This window comes from Eretmochelys imbricata, chromosome 7, assembly GCF_965152235.1.
Source record: "Eretmochelys imbricata isolate rEreImb1 chromosome 7, rEreImb1.hap1, whole genome shotgun sequence".
NCBI lineage: Eukaryota > Metazoa > Chordata > Testudines > Cheloniidae > Eretmochelys > Eretmochelys imbricata.
In genome coordinates, this window is record NC_135578.1 from 24,378,021 (window position 1) to 24,403,668 (window position 25,648).

General features: G+C 45.6%; 1 protein-coding gene across 3 annotated transcripts in view; it reads right to left on the reverse strand.

Annotated features, from left to right (window-relative positions):
- The window catches only part of NCKIPSD (NCK interacting protein with SH3 domain), a 99,443-nt gene extending 76,613 nt beyond the window's left edge, over positions 1-22,830 (reverse strand). For 2 of the 3 annotated variants that reach the window (XM_077821749.1, XM_077821748.1), the window contains exon 1: positions 22,605-22,830. In XM_077821749.1, the coding sequence (XP_077677875.1) occupies positions 22,605-22,775 (171 nt within the window). In that variant the 5' untranslated portion in view covers positions 22,776-22,830. Of the gene's footprint in view, positions 1-22,186; positions 22,268-22,604 lie in introns of all 3 variants that reach the window. The other variant, XM_077821750.1, reaches the window with a different exon arrangement.
- Positions 22,831-25,648: the final 2,818 nt, after the last annotated feature.

Here is a 25,648-nt window from a genome sequence, read left to right on the forward strand (position 1 = left end):
ACATGAAAAGTCTCACACATTTTGTATCAAAGGTTTTGCTGTGTGAAATAAATCAGAGGGAATTTGGTTTGGCTGGTCTCTTCCATAAAAGTCAAAGTTCTTATTTATTCAAGAGCCACCAACAGCAGAAGTGAAGTTGTGCTACTCTGGAATGTAATGCTCTTGCAGTTATTATGCGATTGGACACAATCAGGATACGGGGTGGTCAAAGTCAAAACGGTCCAAAGATTGAGCTCTAGAATAAAGAGTTGAGAAAAAGTTGCATTCATCTTCAAAAATCTCTGAGGAACCCAGTCTCACCAGATCTAAACTGGGACTGTCACTTAAAAAAACCATAGTTTCTTAAAACACATCTGGCATTTCAGAGCACCCCCTCTCCTGACCTTGCTGAAAAGAAACATGGTTTTGATTCCTCCCAAGGGGCTAGTTTCATATAAGAAGTCGTTTCCATCCAGTGAGATGGTGGGTTTGACAACTAGTCAAACAGTTCTGTACTGAAAAACTGCAGGTTTGACGACTTTCTACCGCAGGAACAATGGTCTGTTGCACCAGTTGCTCAGGCTGGCAATCCACTAGCACACCAATTAAGCAACAGGATGTAGGACTACGACTTGCTTCACATCCCCACAGACTTCCTTACATTCCTCAAGAAGCCTTATGGGAGCCAAAACATGACAGGATCCAGTCTCCTCACTGGATTTTAGCATTTTAATAATGGAAACATTGTGAGCAGACCACATTTCATGTTATTTTGACCCATACAGGTCTCTGAGACAAATAGAGGTCTAAAAGTAAATTTCAAGACATTCAGGTTTATATGAGTTCCTGCAAAGTCCTATTCATCAAGACCCCACTGGCTGGGCTTTGTGGTCTCATGAAGCCTTTTCCCCACAGCTACTCCACTGGAGACCACAAGGGTAGGTAAGGAAGCTGTTCACACCCATATTTGGAAATCCTTGGCCAATCTATACAGAGAAGGGGGCACTTCATTTCAGAAGAGTCCAGGCAAGCCTCAAGACAGATGCAAGACATTTCACAACCTTGATCTAGGATTCTCACTTCCTCTCAGTAATGGAGATTATGTAGGCTGCAGATTTAGAAGGTCAGGTATTCCTACGTCATCCCATTTACGGAGCAACAAAGACGTAGAAAGCCCTGCTCCCAGCCAAAAGAAAGATGCAGCAACTGGACAGATGAATTCATCCTCAGTCCTATATGGGAAGAGAATAGCTAGAAAAGGGGACTGAGCACTTATACCAAGTTTCTATAACACACAGCCTGTGTGGGCTAAAGATGAACACAGGGCTGGGAGTCAGGAACCCAAGTTCTAATCTCTGCTCCAACACTAACTCTCTGGGTGGTCTTTGGCAAATCACCTACATGTCACCTGCCTCAGTTTCCCCATCCGTAAAATGAAAATAAAATTTACCAAACCTTATAGGTGTAGTTGTGAGGCTTAACATATTAGTGTTTGTAAAATGGTTTGGGGTCCTTCAGATATACAAGGGCAAAGATATGCAAACTATTACAATTAAGTAATTCAAAGTGAAACTCGACAACACCTTGGCAAAGGGTTCAAATGGAGATTTCTGTATTGACTGTCAAGTTTAGGGGAGGGAGTGGGAAACATGCTGAGCCCATCTCTCTATTGTAGCACTGCTGCTCCTTGAACCCCATTAATACACGCACTTGGGGAGGGTGCATTTAGTTTCAGAATTCTTCCTACCTTGCCTGATGGCATAACTGTAATCTTTGTCCACTTGCCAAGACTTGAGAATGGCTACTCCTTCCCCTTCAGAAGTTAATTCTCATTGACTCCTGAAGGGGATGACAAAGTAATCCATGTGCACACATTTAACGAATAACCACAAGTCCAACATGCAGCGAGAAGAATTACAGTCTGTCACCCACCCTTGTCAGATCAGTTTCCTTCCTCCATGCAGTGCAGCATATTTACTGCATTTGTTCAAAGAGGAGTCATTGTATGCAGAGACCACAGCAAAACATTTAACACACTGTCAGAGAGAAGGCTGCTCTTCTCCCAGCAATTAAATAAACTCGACTGGAAAGGTAGCTCATGCTCAAATAAATTGGTTAGTCTCTAAAGTGCCACAAGTACTCCTTTTCTTTTTTCGACTGGAAAGGGCATTCCTACCCCATCTGAATCAACAAGGCACTTTGCAACAAACACTACTATAAATAACAGATCAGATGAAAAACAATGAAATCCACTGATCTGGGGTAGATCTATTATAGCTTGAGTACCAGTTGATCACCAAGCTGGCAGTGGACACACTTGGCTCTTGCAACAGTAAGAATTCTGTATTCAAAATGCATCTTGTAGTGAAATAAAGTACAAAACTGGAATTCCTACTGCCAAGAAAAAAGGTTTCAGATTAAGCCCCCTGCCCTGTCCTTTGGAACAACTATAGATCACATGCATTTAATTTAAAATCTTTGCACATATAGCTCCACTAGAACCTATGACTCATAAAATTTGGGTTATGACGTTGGCTATATAGGATCTTGTCTCTGACGTCCAATTTTCTTGAAGACTCACAGTGCTATGGTTCTGTATTAAAGTTATTTGTATTTCTTTTTCTAATAATACCCCTTGTGGAATTGATTCTTTTACTAGTACCCAGACCCACAGCTTAGTTACTGAATAGATAATCTTGGCTTGGAATGACATGAAGTTTAAATCCTTCACTGGGGAACAAGCCAAGATGTTATTAAAAATTCTGTTTATTTTTATTTACATCTAAACTGTACAGGGAGGAGAAGAGAAAGGCAAGGCTGTTCCTTGGAACAGAAGCAGAGCTCTAGTAACAACGATGTTAACAGACAGATTCATCTGTTTTCCAAATTTCACTGTCAGACAAAGAGCTTAGTTTATGTTCTGGGATTTGATTTTTCCCATGGCCACATAAATATGCCTGGATCATGCAAGGAATGTCCTCAGATTAGCAAGGGACTAGGATATGGTATTTGGGACTGGAGCCTTGGTTATCTTATGTTTTATGAGTCAGTTGCAAACAGAATTTTAAGAAGTGTGGCATCTTCCTCCCTTCCCAATAAAGTCCCTTGTAACTGTAAGCTGTTGCACCACCACCTTACTCCAGAGGCCCCTGTGGAGACCCACTGACAGCCCCACATAACCACCTCTGACTCAGACTAAGCATAATCCCAATATTTACATGACATGAATGATTAAAGGATGGGTAAACATGTCTTATAGTAAAAGGCTCAAGAAACTATCAATTTATCTTACAAAGAAGGTTAAGGAGTGACTTGATCACAGATTGTAAGTACCCACAAGGAGAAGAAAATTTTGATACTGGAGTTTTTAGTCTAGCAGACAAAGGTATATCAAGACCCAAAGACTGGAAGTTGAAATTAGACAAGTTCTGACTAGAAAAAAAAAAGGTGTAAATTTTTAGCAGTGAGGGTGATTAACTATTGGAACAATTTATCTAGTATTATGTGGATTCTCCAAGTCATTAATGAGAATACTGAACACTACCAGATCCAGGGCTGACCCCTGTGGTACCCCACTAAATACGCCTTTCCACTTTGACAGCAAACCATTGATTACTATGCTTTGAGTATGGTCTTTCAACCAGTTGTACATACATCTCATAGTAATTTCATTTAGACCACATTTCCCTAGTTTGCTTACAAGAATGTCATGTGAGACTGTCTAAAACCTTACTAAAAATCAAGATCTATCATGTCTACTCTTCCCCCCCAAAACAAACAAACAAACAAACTAGGCCAGTAATCCTGTCAATAAAGGAAATTAAGTTGGTTTGACATGATTTGCTCTTGACAAATCCATGCTGCCTATTCCTTATAACCCTATTATCCTCAACATTGTTTAATAAATTGTTCCAGTATCTTTTCAGGTACTGAAGACAGGTTGGGTAGTCTATAATCCCCTGAGTCCTCATTGACCCCTTTTTAAAGGCAGGTACTATGTTTGCCCTTCTCCAGTCCTCTGGGACCTCACCCATCTTCCATGAGCTCTGAAAGAGATTTGCCAATGGTTCCCAGACTGTTTTAGCTAGTTCCTTAAGTAGCCTACGATTAATTTTGTCAGGCCTTGCCAACTTGAATACCTCTAACGCATCTAAATATTCTTTAACCTGTTCCTTCCCCCTTATTAATATTAGTAGTGTTGAGTATTTGGTCACCATTAACCTTTTTAGTGAAGACTAAAGCAGAACAGCCATTAAACGCCTCAGCCTTCTTCATCAGTTATTAGCTCTTTCCCCGCTAAGTAGAAGGAAAGCGTAGGTATTCATTTTCTCTTGCTCCTAATGTAATTAAGAAACTTCTTCTTGACTTGCATGTCCTTTGCTAGGTGTAACCAAGATACAGAAAAATTGAGAGACCTGCACAGTCATGCACCAAGTCTGTGAAGACAAGCCTAACTCCAAGTCCTGTACCTTAACCACAAGAGCATGCTTGCTCACAAACACCACGTGCAATGTAACCTCAGACCAGAAGTAAAGACCTTGCCTGCAAATAGGTAATGTTCAAAACAAGGACATCTGTGTTTGCTCCCCACCACGGACAGCCCATTCCAGGGACACATCACCTAGTAAGAGCAACGTACAGATGTTGTGTCTGAAACAGCAACTCTTCCCTTGTAATTAAGCAATGGTCTATCATTTGTTCAGATATAAACAGTAGGAAAGATTCTTTAATACTGCATGCATTTTGTAACTTTAATTGATCTCTTGATTAAACAGATCTGAAATCTCAATATCGCAGATCAAGAAGTAGTAATACAAACTTAGCAGCAGAAACGGAAAAACCAAAAACAATGAATGGACAATTAGATGAGAACTAGTTATAAATGGCTCAAGGCTGAGGCTAGGCATTATTGGGGATGTGCTCCAAAACCAATACTAAAACTCTGACTGCTGCAAGACACTGAATGTGATGGGGAGGCAGCAAAATTGACTGAGTCACTCCAGAGACACTTTCCATCGTCAATATCAACCAATTTACTAAAGTGCTTCCTGAAGCCCTTGAGGAGGACAGCACACACCAAACCTTCATTTTGTATCTTCCCTTCATACTCCTTTCTCTTCCCTTACCATTAACAGCCTCAAACACAATAACCAAACCCATGCTATTTAGGATGAAGTTGTGCTCTCAAGATGCATGCTTATACCATTAATTGATTTCAAGTAAATGGAAGTGCCGTGTCCACCTGAAAGCTGCATTTGACCCTTTAACGCAGTGGTTCCCAACCAGGGGTACACATACCCATAGAAGTATGCAGGAGTCTTCCAGGGGGTACATCAGCTCATCTAGGTATTTGCCTAGTTTTACAACAGGCTACATATAAAGCACTAGCGAAGTCAGTACAAACTAAAATTTCTTACAGAGAATGACTGCTCTATATACACTATACGCTGAAATGTAAGTACAATATTTATATTCCAATAGATTTCATAATTATATGATATAATGAAAAAGTAATAGTGTGCTGTGACACTTTTGTATTTTTAAGTCTCATTTTGTAAGCAAGTAGTTTTTAAGTGAGACAAAACTTGGGGGTACACAAGACAAATCAGACTCCTGAAAGGGGTACAGTAGTATGGAAAGGTTGAGAGCCACTGGTTTAAATGTAAAATCTCCACTTTTGGGAAATCACTTTGAGACTACTGATGGTCCCTCCTGCCACCCATTTATGACCACTGTACACATTTATTAAGCATGTTCAGGAATGCCTCCTATTAAGGAGTAACGGGTATGTCCTCTGGGCCACCAACATAGCTCTCACACAGCAATCCAGGGCATGGAGACAAGTTTTACTGGATTCAAAAAAGCCTAATTATTTTTAATCAATATGCCACAGGTGATGAGAGCCTATCTTAGCAGTCAAACAAAAAAAGGCTAAAGATCACTAGTGTATTTCTACTTTAATCATTCAAAACATTCTAGAATTTCAGGTTAAAACATGAAGTCTTTAGCTACCGTAATCAGAAAGAGCCATAATTCCCTTGACTGAGTAATTTAGTTTCAAATAAAATTTCATCTCAAGGCATTAGCGGGCCCTGACATATCATCTCAGCTATTCTGACTGCCTGAAGAAAAAGGCTCTTTTATTTCAGTTTCTTGAGAGTGCTTAGAAGTGCAGGCTCAGCTGTAAATCACTACCCGCTGCTTAGTCTCTAAAATAAAACTTTATTCTTAGCCTAAGTGCTTATTTGGGACTATGTGAATGCCCTGATTAGGCTCTCTCGCCTGTTAAAAGCTCTGTCACAACAGAAGCAGACAGAAAAAGATATCAAGTTCCACAGAAATTTAAGAGATTTACATAATTACAGATTGCACCTGTATATACATTTATCTGCCCTGTTCAAGAACAAGTTCTGCTTCTTACAAGGTAACACTATTTCTACAGGATGAAGCCCTGTACTCACTGAAGTCAATGTCAAAATTCACATAGACTTAAAGAGGACCAGAATTTCATCTATTAGCTATTGTGGAGAGCCTTTATTAGGCAGATCTTACCCACGAATGCTTCTACTCCCATGACCCCAGGAAAAGACCAGTACTTGCTCCCTCATAAAGAGTTAAAACCTAATAGAGCTGTTCCTTAATTGTGCAACACTGCACTTTACGATATATGCAACTTTGAGTTTGTATTGCTGTCACTCTTGTCTTTCTCCTCCATCTCAATTATCTTGCCACCTGACATGACTTCACTATTTAGATCAGTGGTTTTCAACCTGTGGTCCGCACACTGTGTGAAGGGCCCGCAAGAGGTGACTATGAAAATAAAGTTTCAGATCCCAGAAAAGGCATTCCATTTTTCTGATCAATCAAAAGTATGTGAATACCCCACCCAATGTCAAAACCCAGAAGTGTTGTCATTACCTTAGAAGCCCACGGTTTAGCACCCTTTCTCATGCTGCATCAAATGCCGTGCCGAGCACGTGCAACATTTATCGTTGAATTCTGTTCAGTCAGTTTTCAGTCTAAGATTTCTATGGTAGTGGTTCATGGACCACAGATTGAATTTGCATAGGGGTCCGGACCTCCATTTGAAAATTTTTAGGGATTTGAACATCAAAAAGAGGCTGAAAACAACTGATTGAGATAAGAAGTTCTTTGGGACAGGACCTGCCTTATTTTGCATTGTTACCTCACCCAGTACAATAGGGTTCCAATCCTGCAATACAAATTAATAAAAAGCAATGACGAGTTTCAAGGAATTACCTCAAGTTCACACCCTAAAGCAACCTGGGTAAAATAATTAACACTGTTACTCCTATGCATATGTCATGGAGTCCCTGGGTGATGCTCTGGAACTGCTCCCCATGAAGCCAGTCAGGACTCTGGGGCAGTCGCCTTTCTGTGAGCAGCCTGTCTTCAGGACACACAGCTCACACAGCTTCCACCTTCCTGGGTCTGACCTCGGAGCATTCAGCATCCTCTGCCCCTCCGTGCGCTTCCCACAGCGAGTCCGCTCAGGCGGGGCTCCTGGGGAAGCCAGAGGGTCCTGCACCCCAACTTCGCAGTCAGACGTGACTCTCAGCCAGCCAGTAAAACAGAAGGTTTATTAGACGACAGGAACATGGTCTAAAACAGAGCTTGCAGGTGCAGAGAACGGGACCCCTCAGCTGGGTCCATTTTGGGGGGCAGTGAGCCAGACAACCACATCTGCACTTCACTCCATGTCCCAGCCAGCCCCAAACTGAAACTCCCTCCAGCCACTCCTCCTCTGGGCTTTGTCACCTGATTCCTTTGTTCTCCAACTCTTTAGCTCTCACCTTGCAGGGGGGAAGGGCCCAGGCCATCAGTTGCCAGGAAACAGGGTGTCGGCCATTCTCTGTGTCCAGACTCCTGCACACACCTGCCCTCTAGGGCTCTGCAATGATCATACACCCTTACCCCACCACCTAGACACCCAAGAACTGCCCAGGGGAAACCAAGGCACCCCCACACCACTCGGAGGAAACATCAAGAACAGTCCCACTTCGTCACAGCATATAAATAGCCAGTCCTTTTCTGAGTATCACTAAAATACTGGCTCAACACTCTGCTCCAAGAGTGAATTTCACAGATTGCTTACACACAGACTGCATGAAGTAGAATTTTAATTTAATCATGTGCCTGTTTATTCTGGTATAAAGGGACAGGGTAAATAGCAGCCCGAGACACACATTTTAGCTCTCTTGGCTGTATCACCTTTCCAAATTAGGCAGTCCATACTTTTTCACTCCCTCACAAACGGAAACATTGTTCCACCCCGTATCCTACTTTTGTTGTCCTTCTCTAGATCGTCTATATTTCCTGCTTTTCAGAGAAGGGGAGACCCAAACCAAATGCAGTATCCAAGTTAGGGAGGGCTCAAATGATTTTGACAATGCTAGTGTAATATTTTCCATGCTATTTTTTATTCCCTTAATATAGCTGAGCAGCAGCTTATTTGTTACAGGACATCTCCCACTTTAGACAGAAATGTCTCCACATCAACCTGCCACTTATCCTTGATAAATTCCAATGCAGCAACAGGAGACCAGAGTTTTATAAGACTGACATTATCTCCTCATTATACATAATGCAGTATTATCATCAGTTATTTTTAATAGTGGATTAGGGACTGGGACAGTGTAGAGACTGAGCCACAGAGGCAAGGCTAAATTGTAGTTTAAGCACCCGGCTGAAGATCAGAAAAAGGAAGCCATTTCTAAGCAAGCAGCTCTGGGAGTAGAGAGAAGCTTCTCAATTCTTAGCCCTGAGTAAAAGGCTTCATAAATGATGCGAAAGCCAAGCTGGGCCTCAGAAGCTCTGATAAAGGTAGAGATCTAAGTGAGGCATAGCAGCTGCAAACAGGAAGTGCTGCTCCAAGCTTGACTTGTCTTCTCTAATAATTACCGTAACAGAAAGTTAAACTAGTGAAGTAAAGTGACTTTTTCCTTCTCACAGGAGGAAGCCATGCAACAGTGGAACCTTCTCTCACTGCCAGGAACTTGTGTCCTGTGCAGGGGGAAGGTCAATTATTCCCAATGTAGCCATAACATCACAACGGTAATTTTCCCCAATCAGAGTCAACTCCTTTTTACAAGGAAAAACGAAGTCCCAGAGCAACAAAAAGGCATATCCTTAAGTTGAAGAGAGCATGAAAGAAAGACATCTCTCTGGCCAAGAGGGCCTCCAAAAGCCAAAGGAAAAACTAAGTCTACCCTTGCGCTGTTGGTGTTTTATATCCATTTAGGCCTGTCAATTTCATTTATTACCACCTCTATTACTGAAGTGCCTAGGAGCCCAAAATATGGACAAGGACCCCATTGGGCTAAGCACTATACAAAAACAGAACAAGACAGTCCCTGCCCCAAACAGTGTGCATCAGTATAAAACTAGAGGGTTGTACACTTGGTTGCTTCAGTAGGCTGCACACGCTAAGAGCTCCTTGCATTCCTCCCCACTACCCCACCGTGGGTCACCCTCCCACCCCCTTCTATTTCCTGGGTTCCCTGAAACACCTCCCAACTCCTCCTTCATGCCAGGAGCTCTGTGCTCCCCCCTCCAAACTCTTTTCCACCATGTTGGGAAGATGTTTATGGGGAGGCGCCTCCCACGCATGAGGGGAAGCATGGGAGATGCTTGTTTGAAAACGTAACAAGAGGCAAGTGGAGGCTGGCATCCTAGGCCGATCAGCAGCAGGAATCAACATCTCACTAGCGACAGAGATGACAAGTAGGGTGGGGAATAGGCCATGAAGAGCCTTGAAAATGCAGACAAGTAGCTTAAGTTGGATGCAATTGAAAAGGGGGGAGCCAATGGAGGGATGCTGTCATAAATATACCTGGAATATTCCATCTAAAAAAATCACAGAAATTATAAGTAAGGCAAGGAAGGCATTAGGTTATCTTTTGTTTTAGCTTGTGACTTTTCCTAAGCTACAAAGGTAGTTTTATTCCTGTTTTTGTAACTAAAGCTGAACCAGAGGGGAATCTTCTGTGTTTTAAAACTTTTTATTTACCCTGTAAAGTTACCTTCCATCCTGATTTTGCAGGTGTAATTTTTACTCTCTTTATAAATAAAGTTCTTCTTTTAAGAATCTGATTGATTTTCAGTGTCCTGAAGACAAAGGGTCTGGTCTGTGCTCACATTGCTAACCAGTTTGTTTGTATATTATTAGAATCATAGAATATCAGGGTTGGAAGGGACCTCAGGAAGTCATCTAGTCCAACCCCCTGCTCAAAGCAGGACCAATCCCCAATTAAATCATCCCAGCCAGGGCTTTGTCAAGCCTGACTTTAAAAACTTCTAAGGAAGGAGATTCTACCACCTCCCTAGGTAACGCATTCCAGTGTTTCACCACCCTCCTAGTGAAAAAGTTTTTCCTAATATCCAAACTAAACCTCCCCCAATGCAACTTGAGACCATTACTCCTTGTCCTGTCCTCATCTACCACTGAGAATAGTCTAGAACCATCCTCTCTGGAACCACCTCTCAGGTAGCTGAAAGCAGCCATCAAATCCCCCCTCATTCTTCTCTTCTGCAGACTAAACAATCCCAGTTCCCTCAGCCTCTCCTCATAAATCATGGGCTTCAGCACCTTAATCAATTTTGTTGCCCTCCTCTGGACTCTTTCCAATTTTTCCACATCCTTCTTGTAGTGTGGGGCCCAAAACTGGACACAGTACTCCAGATGAGGCCTCACCAATGTCAAATAGAGGGGGACGATCACGTCCCTCGATCTGCTCGCTATGCCCCTACTTATACCATTGGCCTTCTTGGCAACAAGGGCACACTGCTGACTCATATCCAGCTTCTCGTCCACTGTCACCCCTAGGTCCTTTTCCGCAGAACTGCTGCCTAGCCATTCGGTCCCTAGTCTGTAGCTGTGCATTGGGTTCTTCCGTCCTAAGTGCAGGACCCCTTTATTGTCAAGCTTCTCCAAGAAAGGGGTGAAGGGGCTTGGGGGGATAGGGATTCCAAGTGTCCCTTCCCTGAAATTTTATGTAAATCACTAGGTGGTGGTGGCGGCAATACCGTCCAAGGACAAGGAAAGGAATTTGTGCCTTGGGGAAGTTTTTAACCTAAGCTGGTAGAACATAAGCTATGGGGGTCTTTCATGCGGGTCCCCACATCTGTATCCCAGAATTCAGAGTGTGTGTGTGGGGGGGGAACCCTGACAGATGCAAAGAGAGGGGTGACATGCTCAAAGTGACTGACTAGGAAAATGATCTTTGCAGCAGCATTCTGAATGGGTATAAGCTGGGCCTGTCTGTATTTATCAAGGTTAGATACATGGATGTTGCAGTAATCAAGACACAAAATGACAACAGCCTGGATGAGAGTTTTAGCTGCGTGCATGAACAGGAAAAGCCAAATCTTAGAGATATTATGCAGAAAAAAATGGCAATATTTAGACATAGCTTGGACGTGAAAACCTAGAGAGGTCCAGATGACGCACAAGTTATGGGCCTGTCTGACAGGCAGGATGGTGGTGTTATCCACAGTGATTGAGAACGGAGAAAGAGAAAGTGGCTTGGGAGAAGATTAAGAGTTGAATTTTAGCCTTTGAGCTTCAACCGGTAGCTACTCATCCACAAGGAGATGTCAGAAAGATTTTAATTTGGACAGCAGGAGATAGGTCTGGTGTACAGAGGTAGACAATAGAGCAGGGGTGGGCAAACTATGGCCCGCAGGCTGGATCCGGCCCCTCAGGGCGCTGATCTGGCCCGCAGGATTGCTCCCCGTGGTGCCGCAGGCCCCGTGCCACTCTCAGAAGCGACTAGCACCACGGCCCTGGGGCTCCAGGGGGGGAGGGGCAGAGGGCTCCATGCATTGCCCTTGCTTCCAGGCACCACTCCCCGCAGCTCCCATTGGCCAGGAATGGGGAACCGTGGCCAATGGGGAGCTTCGGGGGAGGTACCTGGAGGCGTGGCAAGGGCAGCACGCAGAGCCCTTTGGGCCCCCCCCGGGGCCACGCAGGGTCATGGTGCCAGCCGCTTCCTAGAGTGGCACCATGTGGGGCCAGGGCAGGCATACAGGGAGCCTGGCCTGGCCTGGCCTCGTGCACGCCGCTGCCACCCCAGAGCCACTTTAGGTAAGCAGCGCTGGGCCAGAGCCCAAACTCCTCCTGCACCCCACCCCCCAACTCCCTGCCCTGAGCCCCCTACCGCACCCCCATACACCCCAACCCCCTGCCCTCAGCCCCTGCCACATCCCAACCCCCTACCCTGAGCCCCCTGCTGCACCCTGCACCCCTCCTGCACTTCTGCCCTGAGCGCCCTGCTGCACCCCGCACCCCTCCTGCACTTCTGCCCTGAGCCCCGCCGCACCCCTCTTGCGCCCAACTCCCTGCCCTGAGCCCCCTTCTGCACCCCAACCCCTTGCCCTGAGCCCCCTCATACAGCCCGCACCTCTCCTCTGCCCCAATCCCTTGCCCTGAGCCCTTTCCTGCACTCCGCACCCCCTCCCACATCCCGCACCCCCACCCCCACCCCGGCCCTGCATACAATTTCCTCACCCAGACGTGGCTCTCGGCCCAAAAAGTTTGCCCACCCCGTCCTAGAGTAAGCAGCATGGAGATTGCAGTTGAATTTGTGTTTGCAGAGGAGATTAGCCAGAACTGGAGGGAGAAGGGGACCAAAGGCAGATCCCTATGGAACTCCCATGAGGAGACTCCTCCACTGAAGGATCAATTAAAGAGACAACAGAACCAGGAGAAGACAGTTACAGAATGCCAGCACGAAGAGCAGGTCATCTGTGTCAAAGACAGTTAACAGGTCAGGAAGGATGAGGATGGGGTAGTGACTCTGAGAGCCAGCTCTGAAAAAGAAAAGAAGTACTTGTGGCACCTTAGAGACTAACCAATTTATTTGAGCATGAGCTCTGAAAAAGTCATTAGAGACTTTGGTAAGAGCAGTTTCAGTGGTGTGCCAAAGGCAGAAGCCATACTGGAGAGAGTTCAGGATAGAATTTGGGGGAGACAGACTCCACAGAGCAATCATAAACATTGTGTGCACCAAGCTTTGAGATGAAAGAGAGAAGGGAGATGGGGTAGTATCTGGAGAGGCAAATGGGGACAGGTTGGTTTTTTAAGATGGGAAAGACTAATGCTTGTTTGTACTGAGGGGAAAGAACCAGAGGAGAGTGAGAGGTCAAGGCAAAGAGTAAGGGAGGTGATGATAGTGGGTGTGAAGGTGATCAAGAGATCGAATGGGATCACTGGGGCAACAGCAAGGTTACAGAATATGAGAAACTTCTGCATCTGTCACAGGGGAGAAAGAGGCAACAGTTGTAGGAGAGGAAAGGAAGGCAAACCAAGAGACTTATAAAACTGACAAAACAGTATGTCTTAAAAAAACCATCAGAGATCCTATGTGGAGAGAGAACTGGAGTCAAGAGGACAAGAAGGTTTGAGAAAGTAGGTCAAAGGTGGCAGTTGTGAGCATGAGATTCAATTAAGCTGAAAAGTAAAGCTACTTAGCAAGAAAGGTGGCATAACTGAAGCTGCAGAAAACTAATTTGTAAGGGAGGAAGTCAATCTGGTGATCACTTCTGGCAGAAATTGTCTCAGCAGCCCGAAAGCAGGAGTGGCAGAAGTGGATGCTGGGGATGACCAGGGCTGGAGGTTGGCAGGACAAACCTTGTAATGAGGTAGAGGAACAACAGAGTCAAGGATGGTGGCAAGTAAAGCATGGAGAGAATCAACAACCATATCAACGGAAGCAAGGAAGAGACGGCAGGAAAGAGAGGGATGAAAGCATATGAGAAGTCATCAGTGCTGACGGAATGGAAGTCACAGAGAGGGCATGCGGGAGATGCTGATGGGCGATGCTGAAAGAGACCAGGAGCGAGCTGGACAGGGGGAATAGGGTAGCAGAGAGATAGAAAAAGCAGTGCTTAGCAAAGATCAGAGCCATCCCTAGCAATTCTGAGGCCCTACACAGCCCCCCTCCCCCTCCGGGGGGGGCCCCCCAAGACCTCTGTGGGGGGGGGGGGGAGAAGCAGGAGGGTGGCCCCAGGCCTCCACAGGGGAGGGAGTGGGTCTGGCTTGGGGAGTAAGGGGGAACCTCCCCAGCACTCACCTGCAGCGCGGCTGAGGCCAGGTTGCTGCACTTCCCGCCCCCAGTGAGCGCAGCCCAAGCCCTGCTGCAGAACTCAGGGGGGCGAGGAAGGGGCAGAGGCCCTGGGGAAGAGCTGGACCAGCAGGGGCTGGAGCAGCATGCAGCTGCGCAGGGCACCAAGAAATCTGGTACCCCAAATTTCCTCGTACCCTACGCAGCTGCGTACTTTGCGTATGGGTAAAGATGGCCCTGGCAAAGACCAATCAAGTGAGTGGCCGTTCTGGTGAGTGGGACAGTTGATCTAGGGAAGCAGGTTGAATGAAGAGGTGAGGATGTGGAAATGTGAAGCTAGGGCGTTGGATGGGTCAGCAACAGGGAAATTAAAATCCCCAAGGATGTACGTGGGAGATTGTGAGGAGAGGAAGAGTGAGAGCCAGGAATTGAAATCAGAGAGGAAGGTCATGGGGAGGAATTGGGCAAACAGGGGATGACAGTGACATGGAGGGGGAGAGGAGAGACAAAGTCAGGTGCAGTGCTGTTCCTGCTCTCTCTCATTAGAAGGGGGAAGAGAGAGGGAGAGGAGAAACCTAACATCCCCACCACGGTCTGACACAAGGGAGGGAGCATTAGAGGAAGAGAGGCCTCTGTAAGAGAGGACAGCTGAAGAAGCACTGTCAGACAAAGATCTAGATATCAGAGCCAGGAACTAGAGGTAGCGAGATACGAATCAGTCACAGATGGCTATGGTTTCAAGAGAGGGAGTGAGCATTCCAGAAAGAGTAAGGGAGAAGGATTGGCATGAGGTCAGGAACAGCAACATAAGAGGGGTGGGGCTGGGTGTGGAAGGTACAGAAGAGGAGATGGAGAAAGGGCCAGGTTGGGGCATGTGACGATGTGACGCAGCAGGGGGGGGGAGTGTTGACCTGGGAATGTGTCCTGGGGATTGGAGACCTGAGAGCCTGTAACCTGAGCCAGGAGGGGAAGGGGGAGGTAACACCTCTGCCCAGGAATGTGAAGACAGGCTGCAGAAGGGATCCTGCTGGTGGGGTTTAGTTTCAGTTTGGGGCTGGGTGGAGGAACACAGGAAACCCCATGGCTGGGGTCTAAGCTCCCTGCTCCCCCAGAAGGACTTGACTGAGGGGTCCTGGGTGTACCCACAAGCTCTGTTTTGGACTGTGTTCCTGTTGTCCAATAAACCTTCTGTTTTACTGGCTGGCTGAGAGTCTCAGTGAATCCCAGGAAGAGGGGTGCAGGGCCTGGACTCCCCCACACTCCGTGACAGGGAAAATGTCACCAATGGTGAGGAGGAGGAAGGTGTGATGTGGGATAAGGATTCGTGTTGGTGGGAGGAGAGAGGGAGATTGGGATGGGGACAGAAAGAGGAGCTGGTTGAACTTGTTAGAACTGTAAAGGGGAGAGGGCAACAAGGAAGGGGAAATGGAGCCATTGGGGGGAAATAGGGAAGATGGGGAAGAACAAAAGTTGTGATGGGGCATGGTGAGAGCAATGCACGAGTGGCAGATGGGTAAGATTACATTAGAAAAGCAGAGTGTGAAAGTTCTCATTCCATGCCTTCCACTAAAGCGATCACTGCAAATCTGCAGCAACAAATCTAATATTTCAAAGGCATTGGGAGGAGGGAGAGCTCAGTGGTTTGAGCACCGGCCTGCTAAACCCAGGGTTGTGAGTTCAATCCTTGAGGGGGCCATTTAGGGATCTGGGGCAAAAATTGAGGATTGGTCCGGCTTTGAGTAGGGGGTTGGACTGGATGACCTCCTGAGGTCCCTTCCAACCCTGATATTCTACGATTCATGAGATAACTCCTCCTTGGACAGGATTTGCCACTCCAGGTGAGACTAGAGGTCAATCAAATCCCAGTGTCTTGACACTAGCAGGGCCCAATACCAGATGCCTCTAGAGCAGTGTTTCTCAACCTTTTTGATACCAGGGACCGGTTTGCTGCCTTCCTAAACTATGTCACAGAGATCTCAGGGACTGGTGCCAGTCCATGGACCGGTCAATGAGAAACACTGCTCTAGAAAAAAGTAGTAGCCCCTCCCTGTAACAGGCTTGTCATTTCAGAGTCATACACTTAGCCAGCAACATCCTAGGAGAACCCTGTGATAGACTGACTGCCACAATACATCAGTCCAGGGCTCAGGGATTGCAACACTTGCCTCCTTAACCAAGAGTCACTAGTAGTTCATATCTTACTGGAATTTTCTGTTCTTCACAGCTTAAAAATACCTTCACGGTAACCTTAAGAGGAAGGATAGAAATTATTCAGTTTCAGAGACAACAGGACAAAAAGGAATGACCAGAAACTAAAGGGGAAAGAGTTCAGGTGACATATTAGGGAAACATTTTTAGAGTCAGTAGTTGGGTAGTGGAGGCGCCCTGATTGCAGTGATATTAGAAGAGATTAGATAAAATGCTTTGCAGTCTACACGAATACAGCACTGTTGACATGAAGCCAACTCTGGGGTGGCAGGCAGCAATCAACTAGCACACAGCAACAAGCACAATAGTGGAATATGGGAGGGAAAGTGTTAGTTAAGAACATAAGGGCAAACCCTAACTCTTATGAAAATCAGCAGGAAATCATTAAAGTTGACACAAAGCAGACAGAATCCTACTTTTTAAAGTCTCCTCTTTAAGTCTCCCCCATATTCTGTAAGCTGCATGGAACCCATATTTTCCTGTGCTAGGAAGGATAAAGGGCTGAGGTGACCCTGCCAGAAAGCTAGGTGTTGGAAACCTGAGGCTTGGATCTCTGGCCACTAGGGCTAGGTAACTATTCTCTACTTTATTCTCCAAGAAAGGAGAAGTTAGCCTTGCAAACTGCAGTGGGTCAGATTCCATGTACCAAGTGGCCTTTTCTGGCCTTGCAGTCTAGATGCTGCTAGTGTCGACTCCATCGTCCTCTCTGCTGGAGAGTAAGCAGTCTTCTAGTGCTGTGGTGGTTCAATCCAAACCTTCACAGGCTGGAAGCTGGAACTTGGAACAGTTCCAGATTCCCATTAAGTAATTACACATCTCACCATTATGATGATAACATATGGGCTCTTTAACCCAGTGAAAGGACCCCTGTTATTCATTACACTTAGCCTTCTCCCCTATTCAGCAGCCACTCTCTTCCCTGATACAGAGAATAAAACCTCTGCTCCAAAGGAAGCTTTTTAAATTGAATTTTTTACTACTTCATATAAGACTTCAAAAGTCTGATCTTCTGTAAAGAATGACTGTCTCCGACTGAAAAGCCAGCTCCAATTTAATCTCCATATTCTTCTGCTGCTCAGAAACCACTTAAGTGTCACCCATACAGTTTGTGACGAAAACTAAACCTCCTGCTAACTGGCTCCTTCCCATTTAATCAGAAGATACGAAGCTTTTGTGTTGATGATTTCAGTAAGAGAGCATCTGCCTGGCATTAGCTATTAGCAGCATTTGTCTCTGCTATGTCAATAACTCAAGGCAATTATCTTATGTGCCGTTACTGGACGGCTCAGTGTCAAGTACAGATTCTCACTTGTTTTATCAGCAGCACCTGTTAGCAATGTTAGCAAGCAAAACTGTAACAAACTACAAAGCTATTTCAGAGTGTGCCAGCACCATTGTGAAATCTCTATTTGCAATTTAGAGCTCAGCCGAGGCTTCACATATAAGGTCTAAATTCAAGCAAGCAACCACTTCTGCTTCAAATTCTGTGCTTGTTCTTACGCAAAAGTAGGAGCGGACCCATTATCTTTCCCTCAGGCCTGATCTACACCTAAAAATTTATATAGGAAAAGCTATGTAGATTAGGGGAATGCTTTTTTTTTTAAAAAACAAAAACAAAACAAAACAAAACACGGAATAGCTATGCCAGTATAAACCCTAGCATAGAGGCAGTTTATATGGGCAAAAACGTGCCTTTGTCAGTATAGCTTATGTCTCTTGGAGAACTGGTGTAAACTGTGCCAACAGAAACACGTTTATGCCAGTATAAGCTACCTCTATGCTAGAATGGTTTGCCACTATAGCTCTATATACATAGGTACGCCAGTAAAACTTTTCAAGTGTAGAAAAGACCTTGTTTATTTTTTGGGAACCTATCACTAGTATTTACGCCCCGAACGATTGAAATACTCTTTACCAATCCATAATATAGCCAACATAGAACTACAACAGTGAAAAACTTATAGAAATATCAACAGCAATTAAATGTTTTTTAACCAATCTGCCATTAACTGCAGTCGGTTGTAACCCTCAAATCACACCAGGCACCATGCATTCTTCCCTTCGCTTAGCCCACAACCTATTTTCTGAAGGCATCAGATGTCTCTAAAAAGAAGTTTGCTACTACATTTGAGTCTCCCTATTTCATGGCAATACCGTTTAAATTATTGGGATTCAAGTAGAAAATGTCAGCAATTTTGTAAGTAGAGGACACCAACAAACTAGAAACTTCACTTCAGTACTCTCTGGCAGCTTATGAAGAATATGTTAAGAAGAAGAGTTGTTTTTAATATGGACTGCATCTTCTTCCCGAAGAAGTTAAGGTATGAATTTTCCACCTGTGTTATAAATGAGGGAGGAGCCTGAAAATAAGAAATGACTTAAAAAGAAAAGTAATTCTCCTGGTACGGACAGTGCCAAGGAAAACTCACCTGCTCTCCGCAAAGGTTCCCCTTTGACATTATTTTAATTTCCTTGTTGTGAGTAAGATTCTTCTGGGAAGCATTAGCAGTATGAGATGTTTACTTCTTTTGACTGTGATTGTCGTGACATGTACTGCTTACCAACAACCTGACTGCACTATTAGTGAATCTGCTGACTTATGTTTGCAATGGTGACTCCTTCCATTGGCGACATGCTCTCTTTCCCTACTCAGTACACACTGTCACTAATCGTTAGCTTCATTATTCTTGCAGTGATCATGGTGACATTAATTACCTCTCGGCATCTTGTCATTAATTAGCATCAAACTTATTAAATAGAGATGTGGTGTGACTTGTTTGCATTCTTGTCTCAGACAGTCCAGTGAACTGTTTAAAGCCAAGCTTCAGTCAAAGAAAGTTTTTTCCATGTCAGTTCTACTTGGTTTACTGATTAGAGTCAAAATTTGCTTGTGACAGCTCTGAAAAGTTGACCTGAAAGCACTCTGAAATCATGGAAGGAGAGGCAGTCAACACAACTATGCATTGTTGTAACCACAAAGCAGCCATGTGAATTTTATTCTGCCTCATGCATCATCAGTGTGATCACCAGTCAAGGTCTGGCTCCAGAACCTTTATTGACAAATACAGAGGTGGCAGAAAAAGCCCCATGCTATTTCCTGGTAACAGGTTGAAATAGCAGTTAGGAAAGTCGGGTTTGAACTAAAGGAGAACAAATATGAAGTACCAGAAGCCATTTTCATGGCTTGACATAACCTTGCTTTCATATTCATTTTAATATTAAGTTATTATACTATCAATACAACCATTCTGAAGCATCCTTCATGCCTGCAGCCTGAAAATACTTTAGAGTTAAAAGCAAAATAGAAAGGCAGAAAGGACAAAAAGGAGCTACATGAGCAGATGAAGCAAGAGACTGCAGAAAGAAATGGCATAAGAGGTAGGTTGGAGCAGGTCCATAGAGGATTTTTAAATATATATTGTTTTAAGTAGATTTTCTGCTTTGTAACTGCTGTGAAATATCTTAGCACCCAATTCTTACACACAAGTAATCTCATTGAAGTCTGACCATTGTCATGGATAAGGGTTGCAGGATAGGATCCTTATTCAAGGGCAAAGGTCTAATCTTAGTGTGACGCTGGCAGACCGGGTGCCAGCTCTTGCCAAGGCTGTAGGCATCAGCTGAGCACTGACAAATTCATAGCTGGAAACCAGACCAGCTCACCTGTATGTTAGTATAGTTCAAGATAGGTGTTAAACTTATAAGAATGTGTTTAGACTCTATGGAATGCTTGTAAGTTGCTGCATGCATTAATTTCACTCATAATGTCTCTATCCCATGCTATAAGGTGATATGTAAGTTTTGCTTTACAATTGTAAAAATGCTTGCTCTGAACCTGTGGGGAATGGCCTACTGCACATCAAGAAGGACCATCAAAACTAAATGGGCCACTGTGGAACATCAGGATATAAAGACTTGGTTAATGTCCCTCTGAAACCCATGAAGGTGCTACGTGCAGGAGCCCGTCCCATCAGCTTGAATGCTGGAAGAAGGGGATAAAAACAGGGACATAAGAAGATGTTCTCGTTCTCTTTCTCATTTGCTGTTTGACCCTTACAGGGCTGGAGCTATGAAACAGAGGCAGAGAGGTCCTAGGTCAACCTGGGTTAGCCCTAAGACATTGTGTTGACAAGTGACAACAACTCTGTCATCTTTTAAAACCATAGACCGTAACTAATTTGTGTATATAGGTTTTCCTGCTTTAACCAGTAAATAACTAATTTCTTTTCCCTGGTTAATAAATCCTTAGTTTACTATACGATTGGCTACAAGTGTTGTCTTTGGTTTGAGATCTGAGGTACAAACTGACCGAGGGTAAACGACTGATCTCTTGGGACCGGAAACAACCTGAATCTTTTGTGACCTTTGGTGTATGGAAACCATCTATCACTAAGTCCAGCTTGCCTGAGTGGCAAGACAGGCTGGAGTGCCCAATGGGACTGTCTGTGACTCCATGATAAGACAGTTCTAGTGCTTCAGGAGTTCACATCTGTTATTGGAGTGGTGAAATCTAATTAGAGAACGTATCTCCAAGTCACTGAAATTATTTAGAAACAAATTTACTATTTTAATCACAAGACTAGAGATATATACACCAGCATATTAGAATAAATTGGTTTCTATTGACATTCTGGGCTGTATTTTCTCAGGGACACCAAAAATGTACCTGCAACACGTGCGTATTTCTATACAGAAATATTTGGTGTATGCAATTTAGATATATTGTAGGCATCATTTCAAACCCCTGGGATTAGGAAGATAAAACACTTGACCCAAACTATACATAGTATATACTATGTATATACAAGTGTATTGCAAGATCCATGTTTTGCCCAGGAACCCTCCATTAAAACATGCTGTCACACCGTAAAAGAGGGCATACAGTTTTATCTTCTACAACACCAACAAAAATGTATGGGTTATCCTTGCTGTTGCGATTACTGCATGAGCCCTCATTACTCTGACTCCTATTAGGGTTGGAGAAGTCTGTCCTCTCATTTTCTATAATTATGAATGTCACTGACTTGACTATAATTACTGCCACTATCATTACAATTGGTTGTTCTGGCTTCTCTCCCAGCCCCCTCATCAGTGCTGGGACAGGCCTGTTATTAGCCCCTGTATTATTCTCTACGTTAGTGGAATGGGTGTGATTGATGATCTCCTGCTAAACATTCTCATTTATACACAGTAGTAGCTGTGAATAGTCATTCTCAAAACAATTATCTGCATATCTATTCTAACATACAGATTGTGATAACTGCATAATTTAAAAGCAACCCACACTGGTAACTCCAAATGTTATAAGCAGCATACAGCCTACCATCCACTCACTCATAGCTTCTGGAAGTAGACCAAGAATATATCTAGTCTCGCCAGTGTACTACTTCTCCTCCTCCTCATGCTCCCTGATGAGTGCAGGTGATAGGGAACCAGCACGTAACTTCTTCTCCCATACTGATGTCCCCTGACTCCCTTGTCTTCTGACCAGTAACCATTATAGGTAGGGGCCAACACATAACCTGTGTCCTTAGAGTGAAGCCCCATATCTCTTCTCTTTGGTCCTGACCTACAGAAGTTCAGTGCACAGCTCACATCACCAGGTCAGTGCTTCTTGGCCCTTGAGCACCAAAATGTCCAAAGTGTCACCTCTGCAAGACATAAGAAGCCCAACTCTCCAGGGTGGTGGTCCTCATACCTGCTCTTAGCCTCAAGATCCTATATTGATGCAGATAGGAGGAGTCACATCTCCCCTGGGCAGTACAAGCTGATCCAAGAACTTCATGACTATCATTTAACAAATCCTCTCTGGGGGACACGAGGCCCGTGCATGGACTGCCTTGCAGTACAGCACCCCAGGACTTGTAACTTTTGAGGGAAGAGGCTAGCACATAGCCCTTCCCCAGAAGACGTACCCTCTAAAGCCTGCACTCCAGAAGGTCAGATCAGTCAGTCTCTGAAGTACAGTCTCCCTGTTCTTCATGCTAAGCCTTGTCCTACAGAGGTAAGGGCCACGCTTCATCCTCAGATGGAGGACAGCCAGGATAGTGCCCAGCCCTGTACCTCCAACTGCCGGTCTGCAGCCACTGCAGGAGAGGGTCCCCCCCCCACAGCCCGTAGCCCGTGTGCCCCCCCCCCACACACGCAGCCCGTAGCCCGTGTCCCCCCCCCCACAGCCCGTGTCCCCCCACCCCCACAGCCCGTCCACCCCCACAGCGTGTCCGTCCCCCCCAGCCCGTCGCGTCCCTCTCCCCCGGGGAAAGGGCGCACCTGCCCCCGCCACGAGGCACCGAGCCCCATCGCCCCGGGGCCCCGCTCGCCCGCTGCCCTGACCTGCAGCCGCTGCAGGTAGGAGGCCGGCGCGTAGCCCGTCTCCCCGGAGCCGGCGCGGGTCACCAGCCACCAGTGCTGGTTGCTCCGCTCCAGCAGCAGGAAGGTCTCCCCGGCGGCGAGGGGCAGCGAGTTGGGCTCGGCGGAGCGGAAGCTGTACAGGGCCCGGTACATGGCGGCGGGCGGGAGGCCGGCGGCGCAACGCGGCCCCCAGGTGCCGGCTCTCGATGTCAACACACACCCACCCACCAACGCGCTGCGTCATCCATGCCTGTGACGTCACCGCGTAGCCCCGCCTCCTGGTCTGCCCTTCTGTTAGACGTGCGCGCCCCCTGCTGGCCCGGTTTAGCGAGTCTGCTGCTCCCCGCGTGACTCTTCCCTGGGCATCCCTTCCCCCCCCCCCCCCCCCGCATGGGGTATCTCCGCCACCCTGCATGGCTCCTGCCTGGGGCATCCCCTCCCCCCCTGCATGGCTCCTGCCCCCCGCCATGGATCAGCGGCAACCTCCACCCCATGGAGCAGCCCCTCACCCGCCACCCCACGTGGCTCCTGTGCCCCCAAGGGCATCCCCTCACCCCGCCACATAGCTTCTCCACCAGGTCATGCATCCGATGAAGTGGGTATTACCCATGAAAGCTTTTGCTCCAATACGTCTGTTAGTCTATAAGGTGCCACAGGACTCTTTGCTGCTTTTACAGATCCAGACTAACACGGCTTCCCCTCTGATACAGCCAGGTCATTACTGTTTTCTGCCCCCACGCCAGGCATATGCCATTCTTCCCATGCCACATCACTCCCATCTCCTCCCCCAAGTCACATAATACCTCTGCCACCCCATCACCCCCCTCGCAGCATATAAACCCTTTGCTGTGTGGCCACTGGCTACCATTGCCTTTCATCTGAGGATATCCCCACACTGAATCACTCTCACTGATTGCCCCCCTCCCTGCCTCCAGTGTCAAGCCACCATTCCCCTGGTGCCCTCCTCACCCCAGCTCCATGGACCCCAGTCACTACAGGGTGTTGTAGAGCCATGATTCTGGAATGTGGACATGAGTTTTATAAAATAAAAATTGGAATGGATTCCACCTCCTTTATGCTGCTCCGGCAGTGTAAACGGGCCGTGAGAGCCCCTGGGGGAACTACATGGTGCAGGAGTAGCATAGGTCTGACATATGTTGCCCTATGCTCCCCCAGCACCTTGCCACCTTTAGGGTAGGGGCGAAGGTGGGAGGGGTAGGAAGAGTGAGGCCACAGCACTTTGTACTCTGGCTATTTTGGAATGCAGAACACCCCATTGGACGCCCACTAAGTTACTATAAGTTAGATCATCCTCCACGGTTGGGGACAAATATTAGGATGTATACGGCATGAGATAGGGAATAATACAGAAAAAAATACAATACCATTATATAAATCAAAGGTTCACTCTTGTCTGGTATGCCCTGTGCAGTATTGATCACCCCATCTCAAAAATACTACTGCAGAATATTGCAGGTTCAGAGCAAACAAGGAGAGTGATCAAGGAGCTAGAAAAACTCTCACAGGAAGAGAGCTTGAGAAGATTGGGATATTTACCTTAGAAAGGAGATGAAGAAGAGGGGACATGATATAAGTATATACCATTACAGACATAACAGTGATGTTAAAATAACATTAATAAAGTTAATTCAGCCCCCTTGTGCATCTGCATTGCAATACAGTCTTTAATTGCATAATCACGCAGTATTTTCTCCACCAGAACCCTGCCTCATTTAGTGCATAGGCTGGATGCATAGTGCTCACTGAATGAGCAGCTATTCAGTATTTGTCTTTTCCTTGTTCAATTGTGGCCCTAGGCTTTATTTACTGCATGTTATTCAAACGTTGCTCTGAAGACAGATTTATTGGTTTCCTCATGGGTTTTTCTACAGTACTCATCACTATAGCATCTGAGTGCTGCACAAATATTAATTTATTTTCACAACTGCCTTGTCAGATGATTAGGTATTACTATCCCCATTTTACAGATGGGAGCTGAGGCACAGAGAGATTAAGGTCAAAAGTAGAGCTGAGCAGATGGATACAGGATTTTCTGTTCTGTTCAAAAGTCCAAGATTTTGAAAAAAAAATTAATTCCTTAGCAGAACAGGAGAAAAAACATCTCAGAAGTTTTCATAGAATGGCTGTATGGCTGGCAGCCTGCCTGCCACCTTGGAGGGCAGCCCAGGAAGCTGGCCAGGGGGGCGACTGGCCACTCACCTCCCCAAGACGGTGGAGGGTCCCTGGGTTCCACTTTTTTGTGCAATGCACAATTAATTTGTGCAACACACTGCCAAAGATTGTCACTGAAACCAAGAACTTGGCCTAATTCAAAGAGGGGCTGGACATTTATATGGATAGGAAGAATATCCAGTTATTGTAGTTAAAATAAAATAAAATGAAGCAGGGATATAAAACTTCTTGCTTTAACGTTGAAGTCAACCTCTACCCATTACAAGTAGGGAACTGGCCTAGCTGGAATTAGGGTCTGATTCAGTGTGGCAATTACTTTGTTCTGAAATCAGTCTCTCACCCATTCTACCCAGGCAGGGGGCTGCTGTCAGGTACATTTAGGAAGTAATATTGTGTAATATGGCAGGAGTCTTATCATTCAATGACACAAAATCACTTAAAATGAGACAAAGTTCAAAGAACAGTGAGTAGCACACAATGCAAAAAATACAGTGGAAATGAAGCAGTCTTTGGTTTGATGAATACCCAGCAGAGGGCAGTAAAGATTCATGAAACAATCAGGTCTCCGAGTAGCAGCCGCCTGTGTCTGTATCCACAAAAAGAACAGGAGTACTTGTGGCACCTTAGAGACGAACAAATTTATTTGAGCATAAGCTTTTGTGAGCTACAGCTCACTTCATCGGATGCATTCAGTTCATTTTCAGTTTTCTGTACTAGTACTTAGAACACAATGGGCCCGACTATGCCCTGAGATTCATGGAGTTAACCAGATGTGTGCAAGCAGATCAAAGGGTGGAACTGGGCCCACTGCATCAAAGCACATCTGTGCTCCT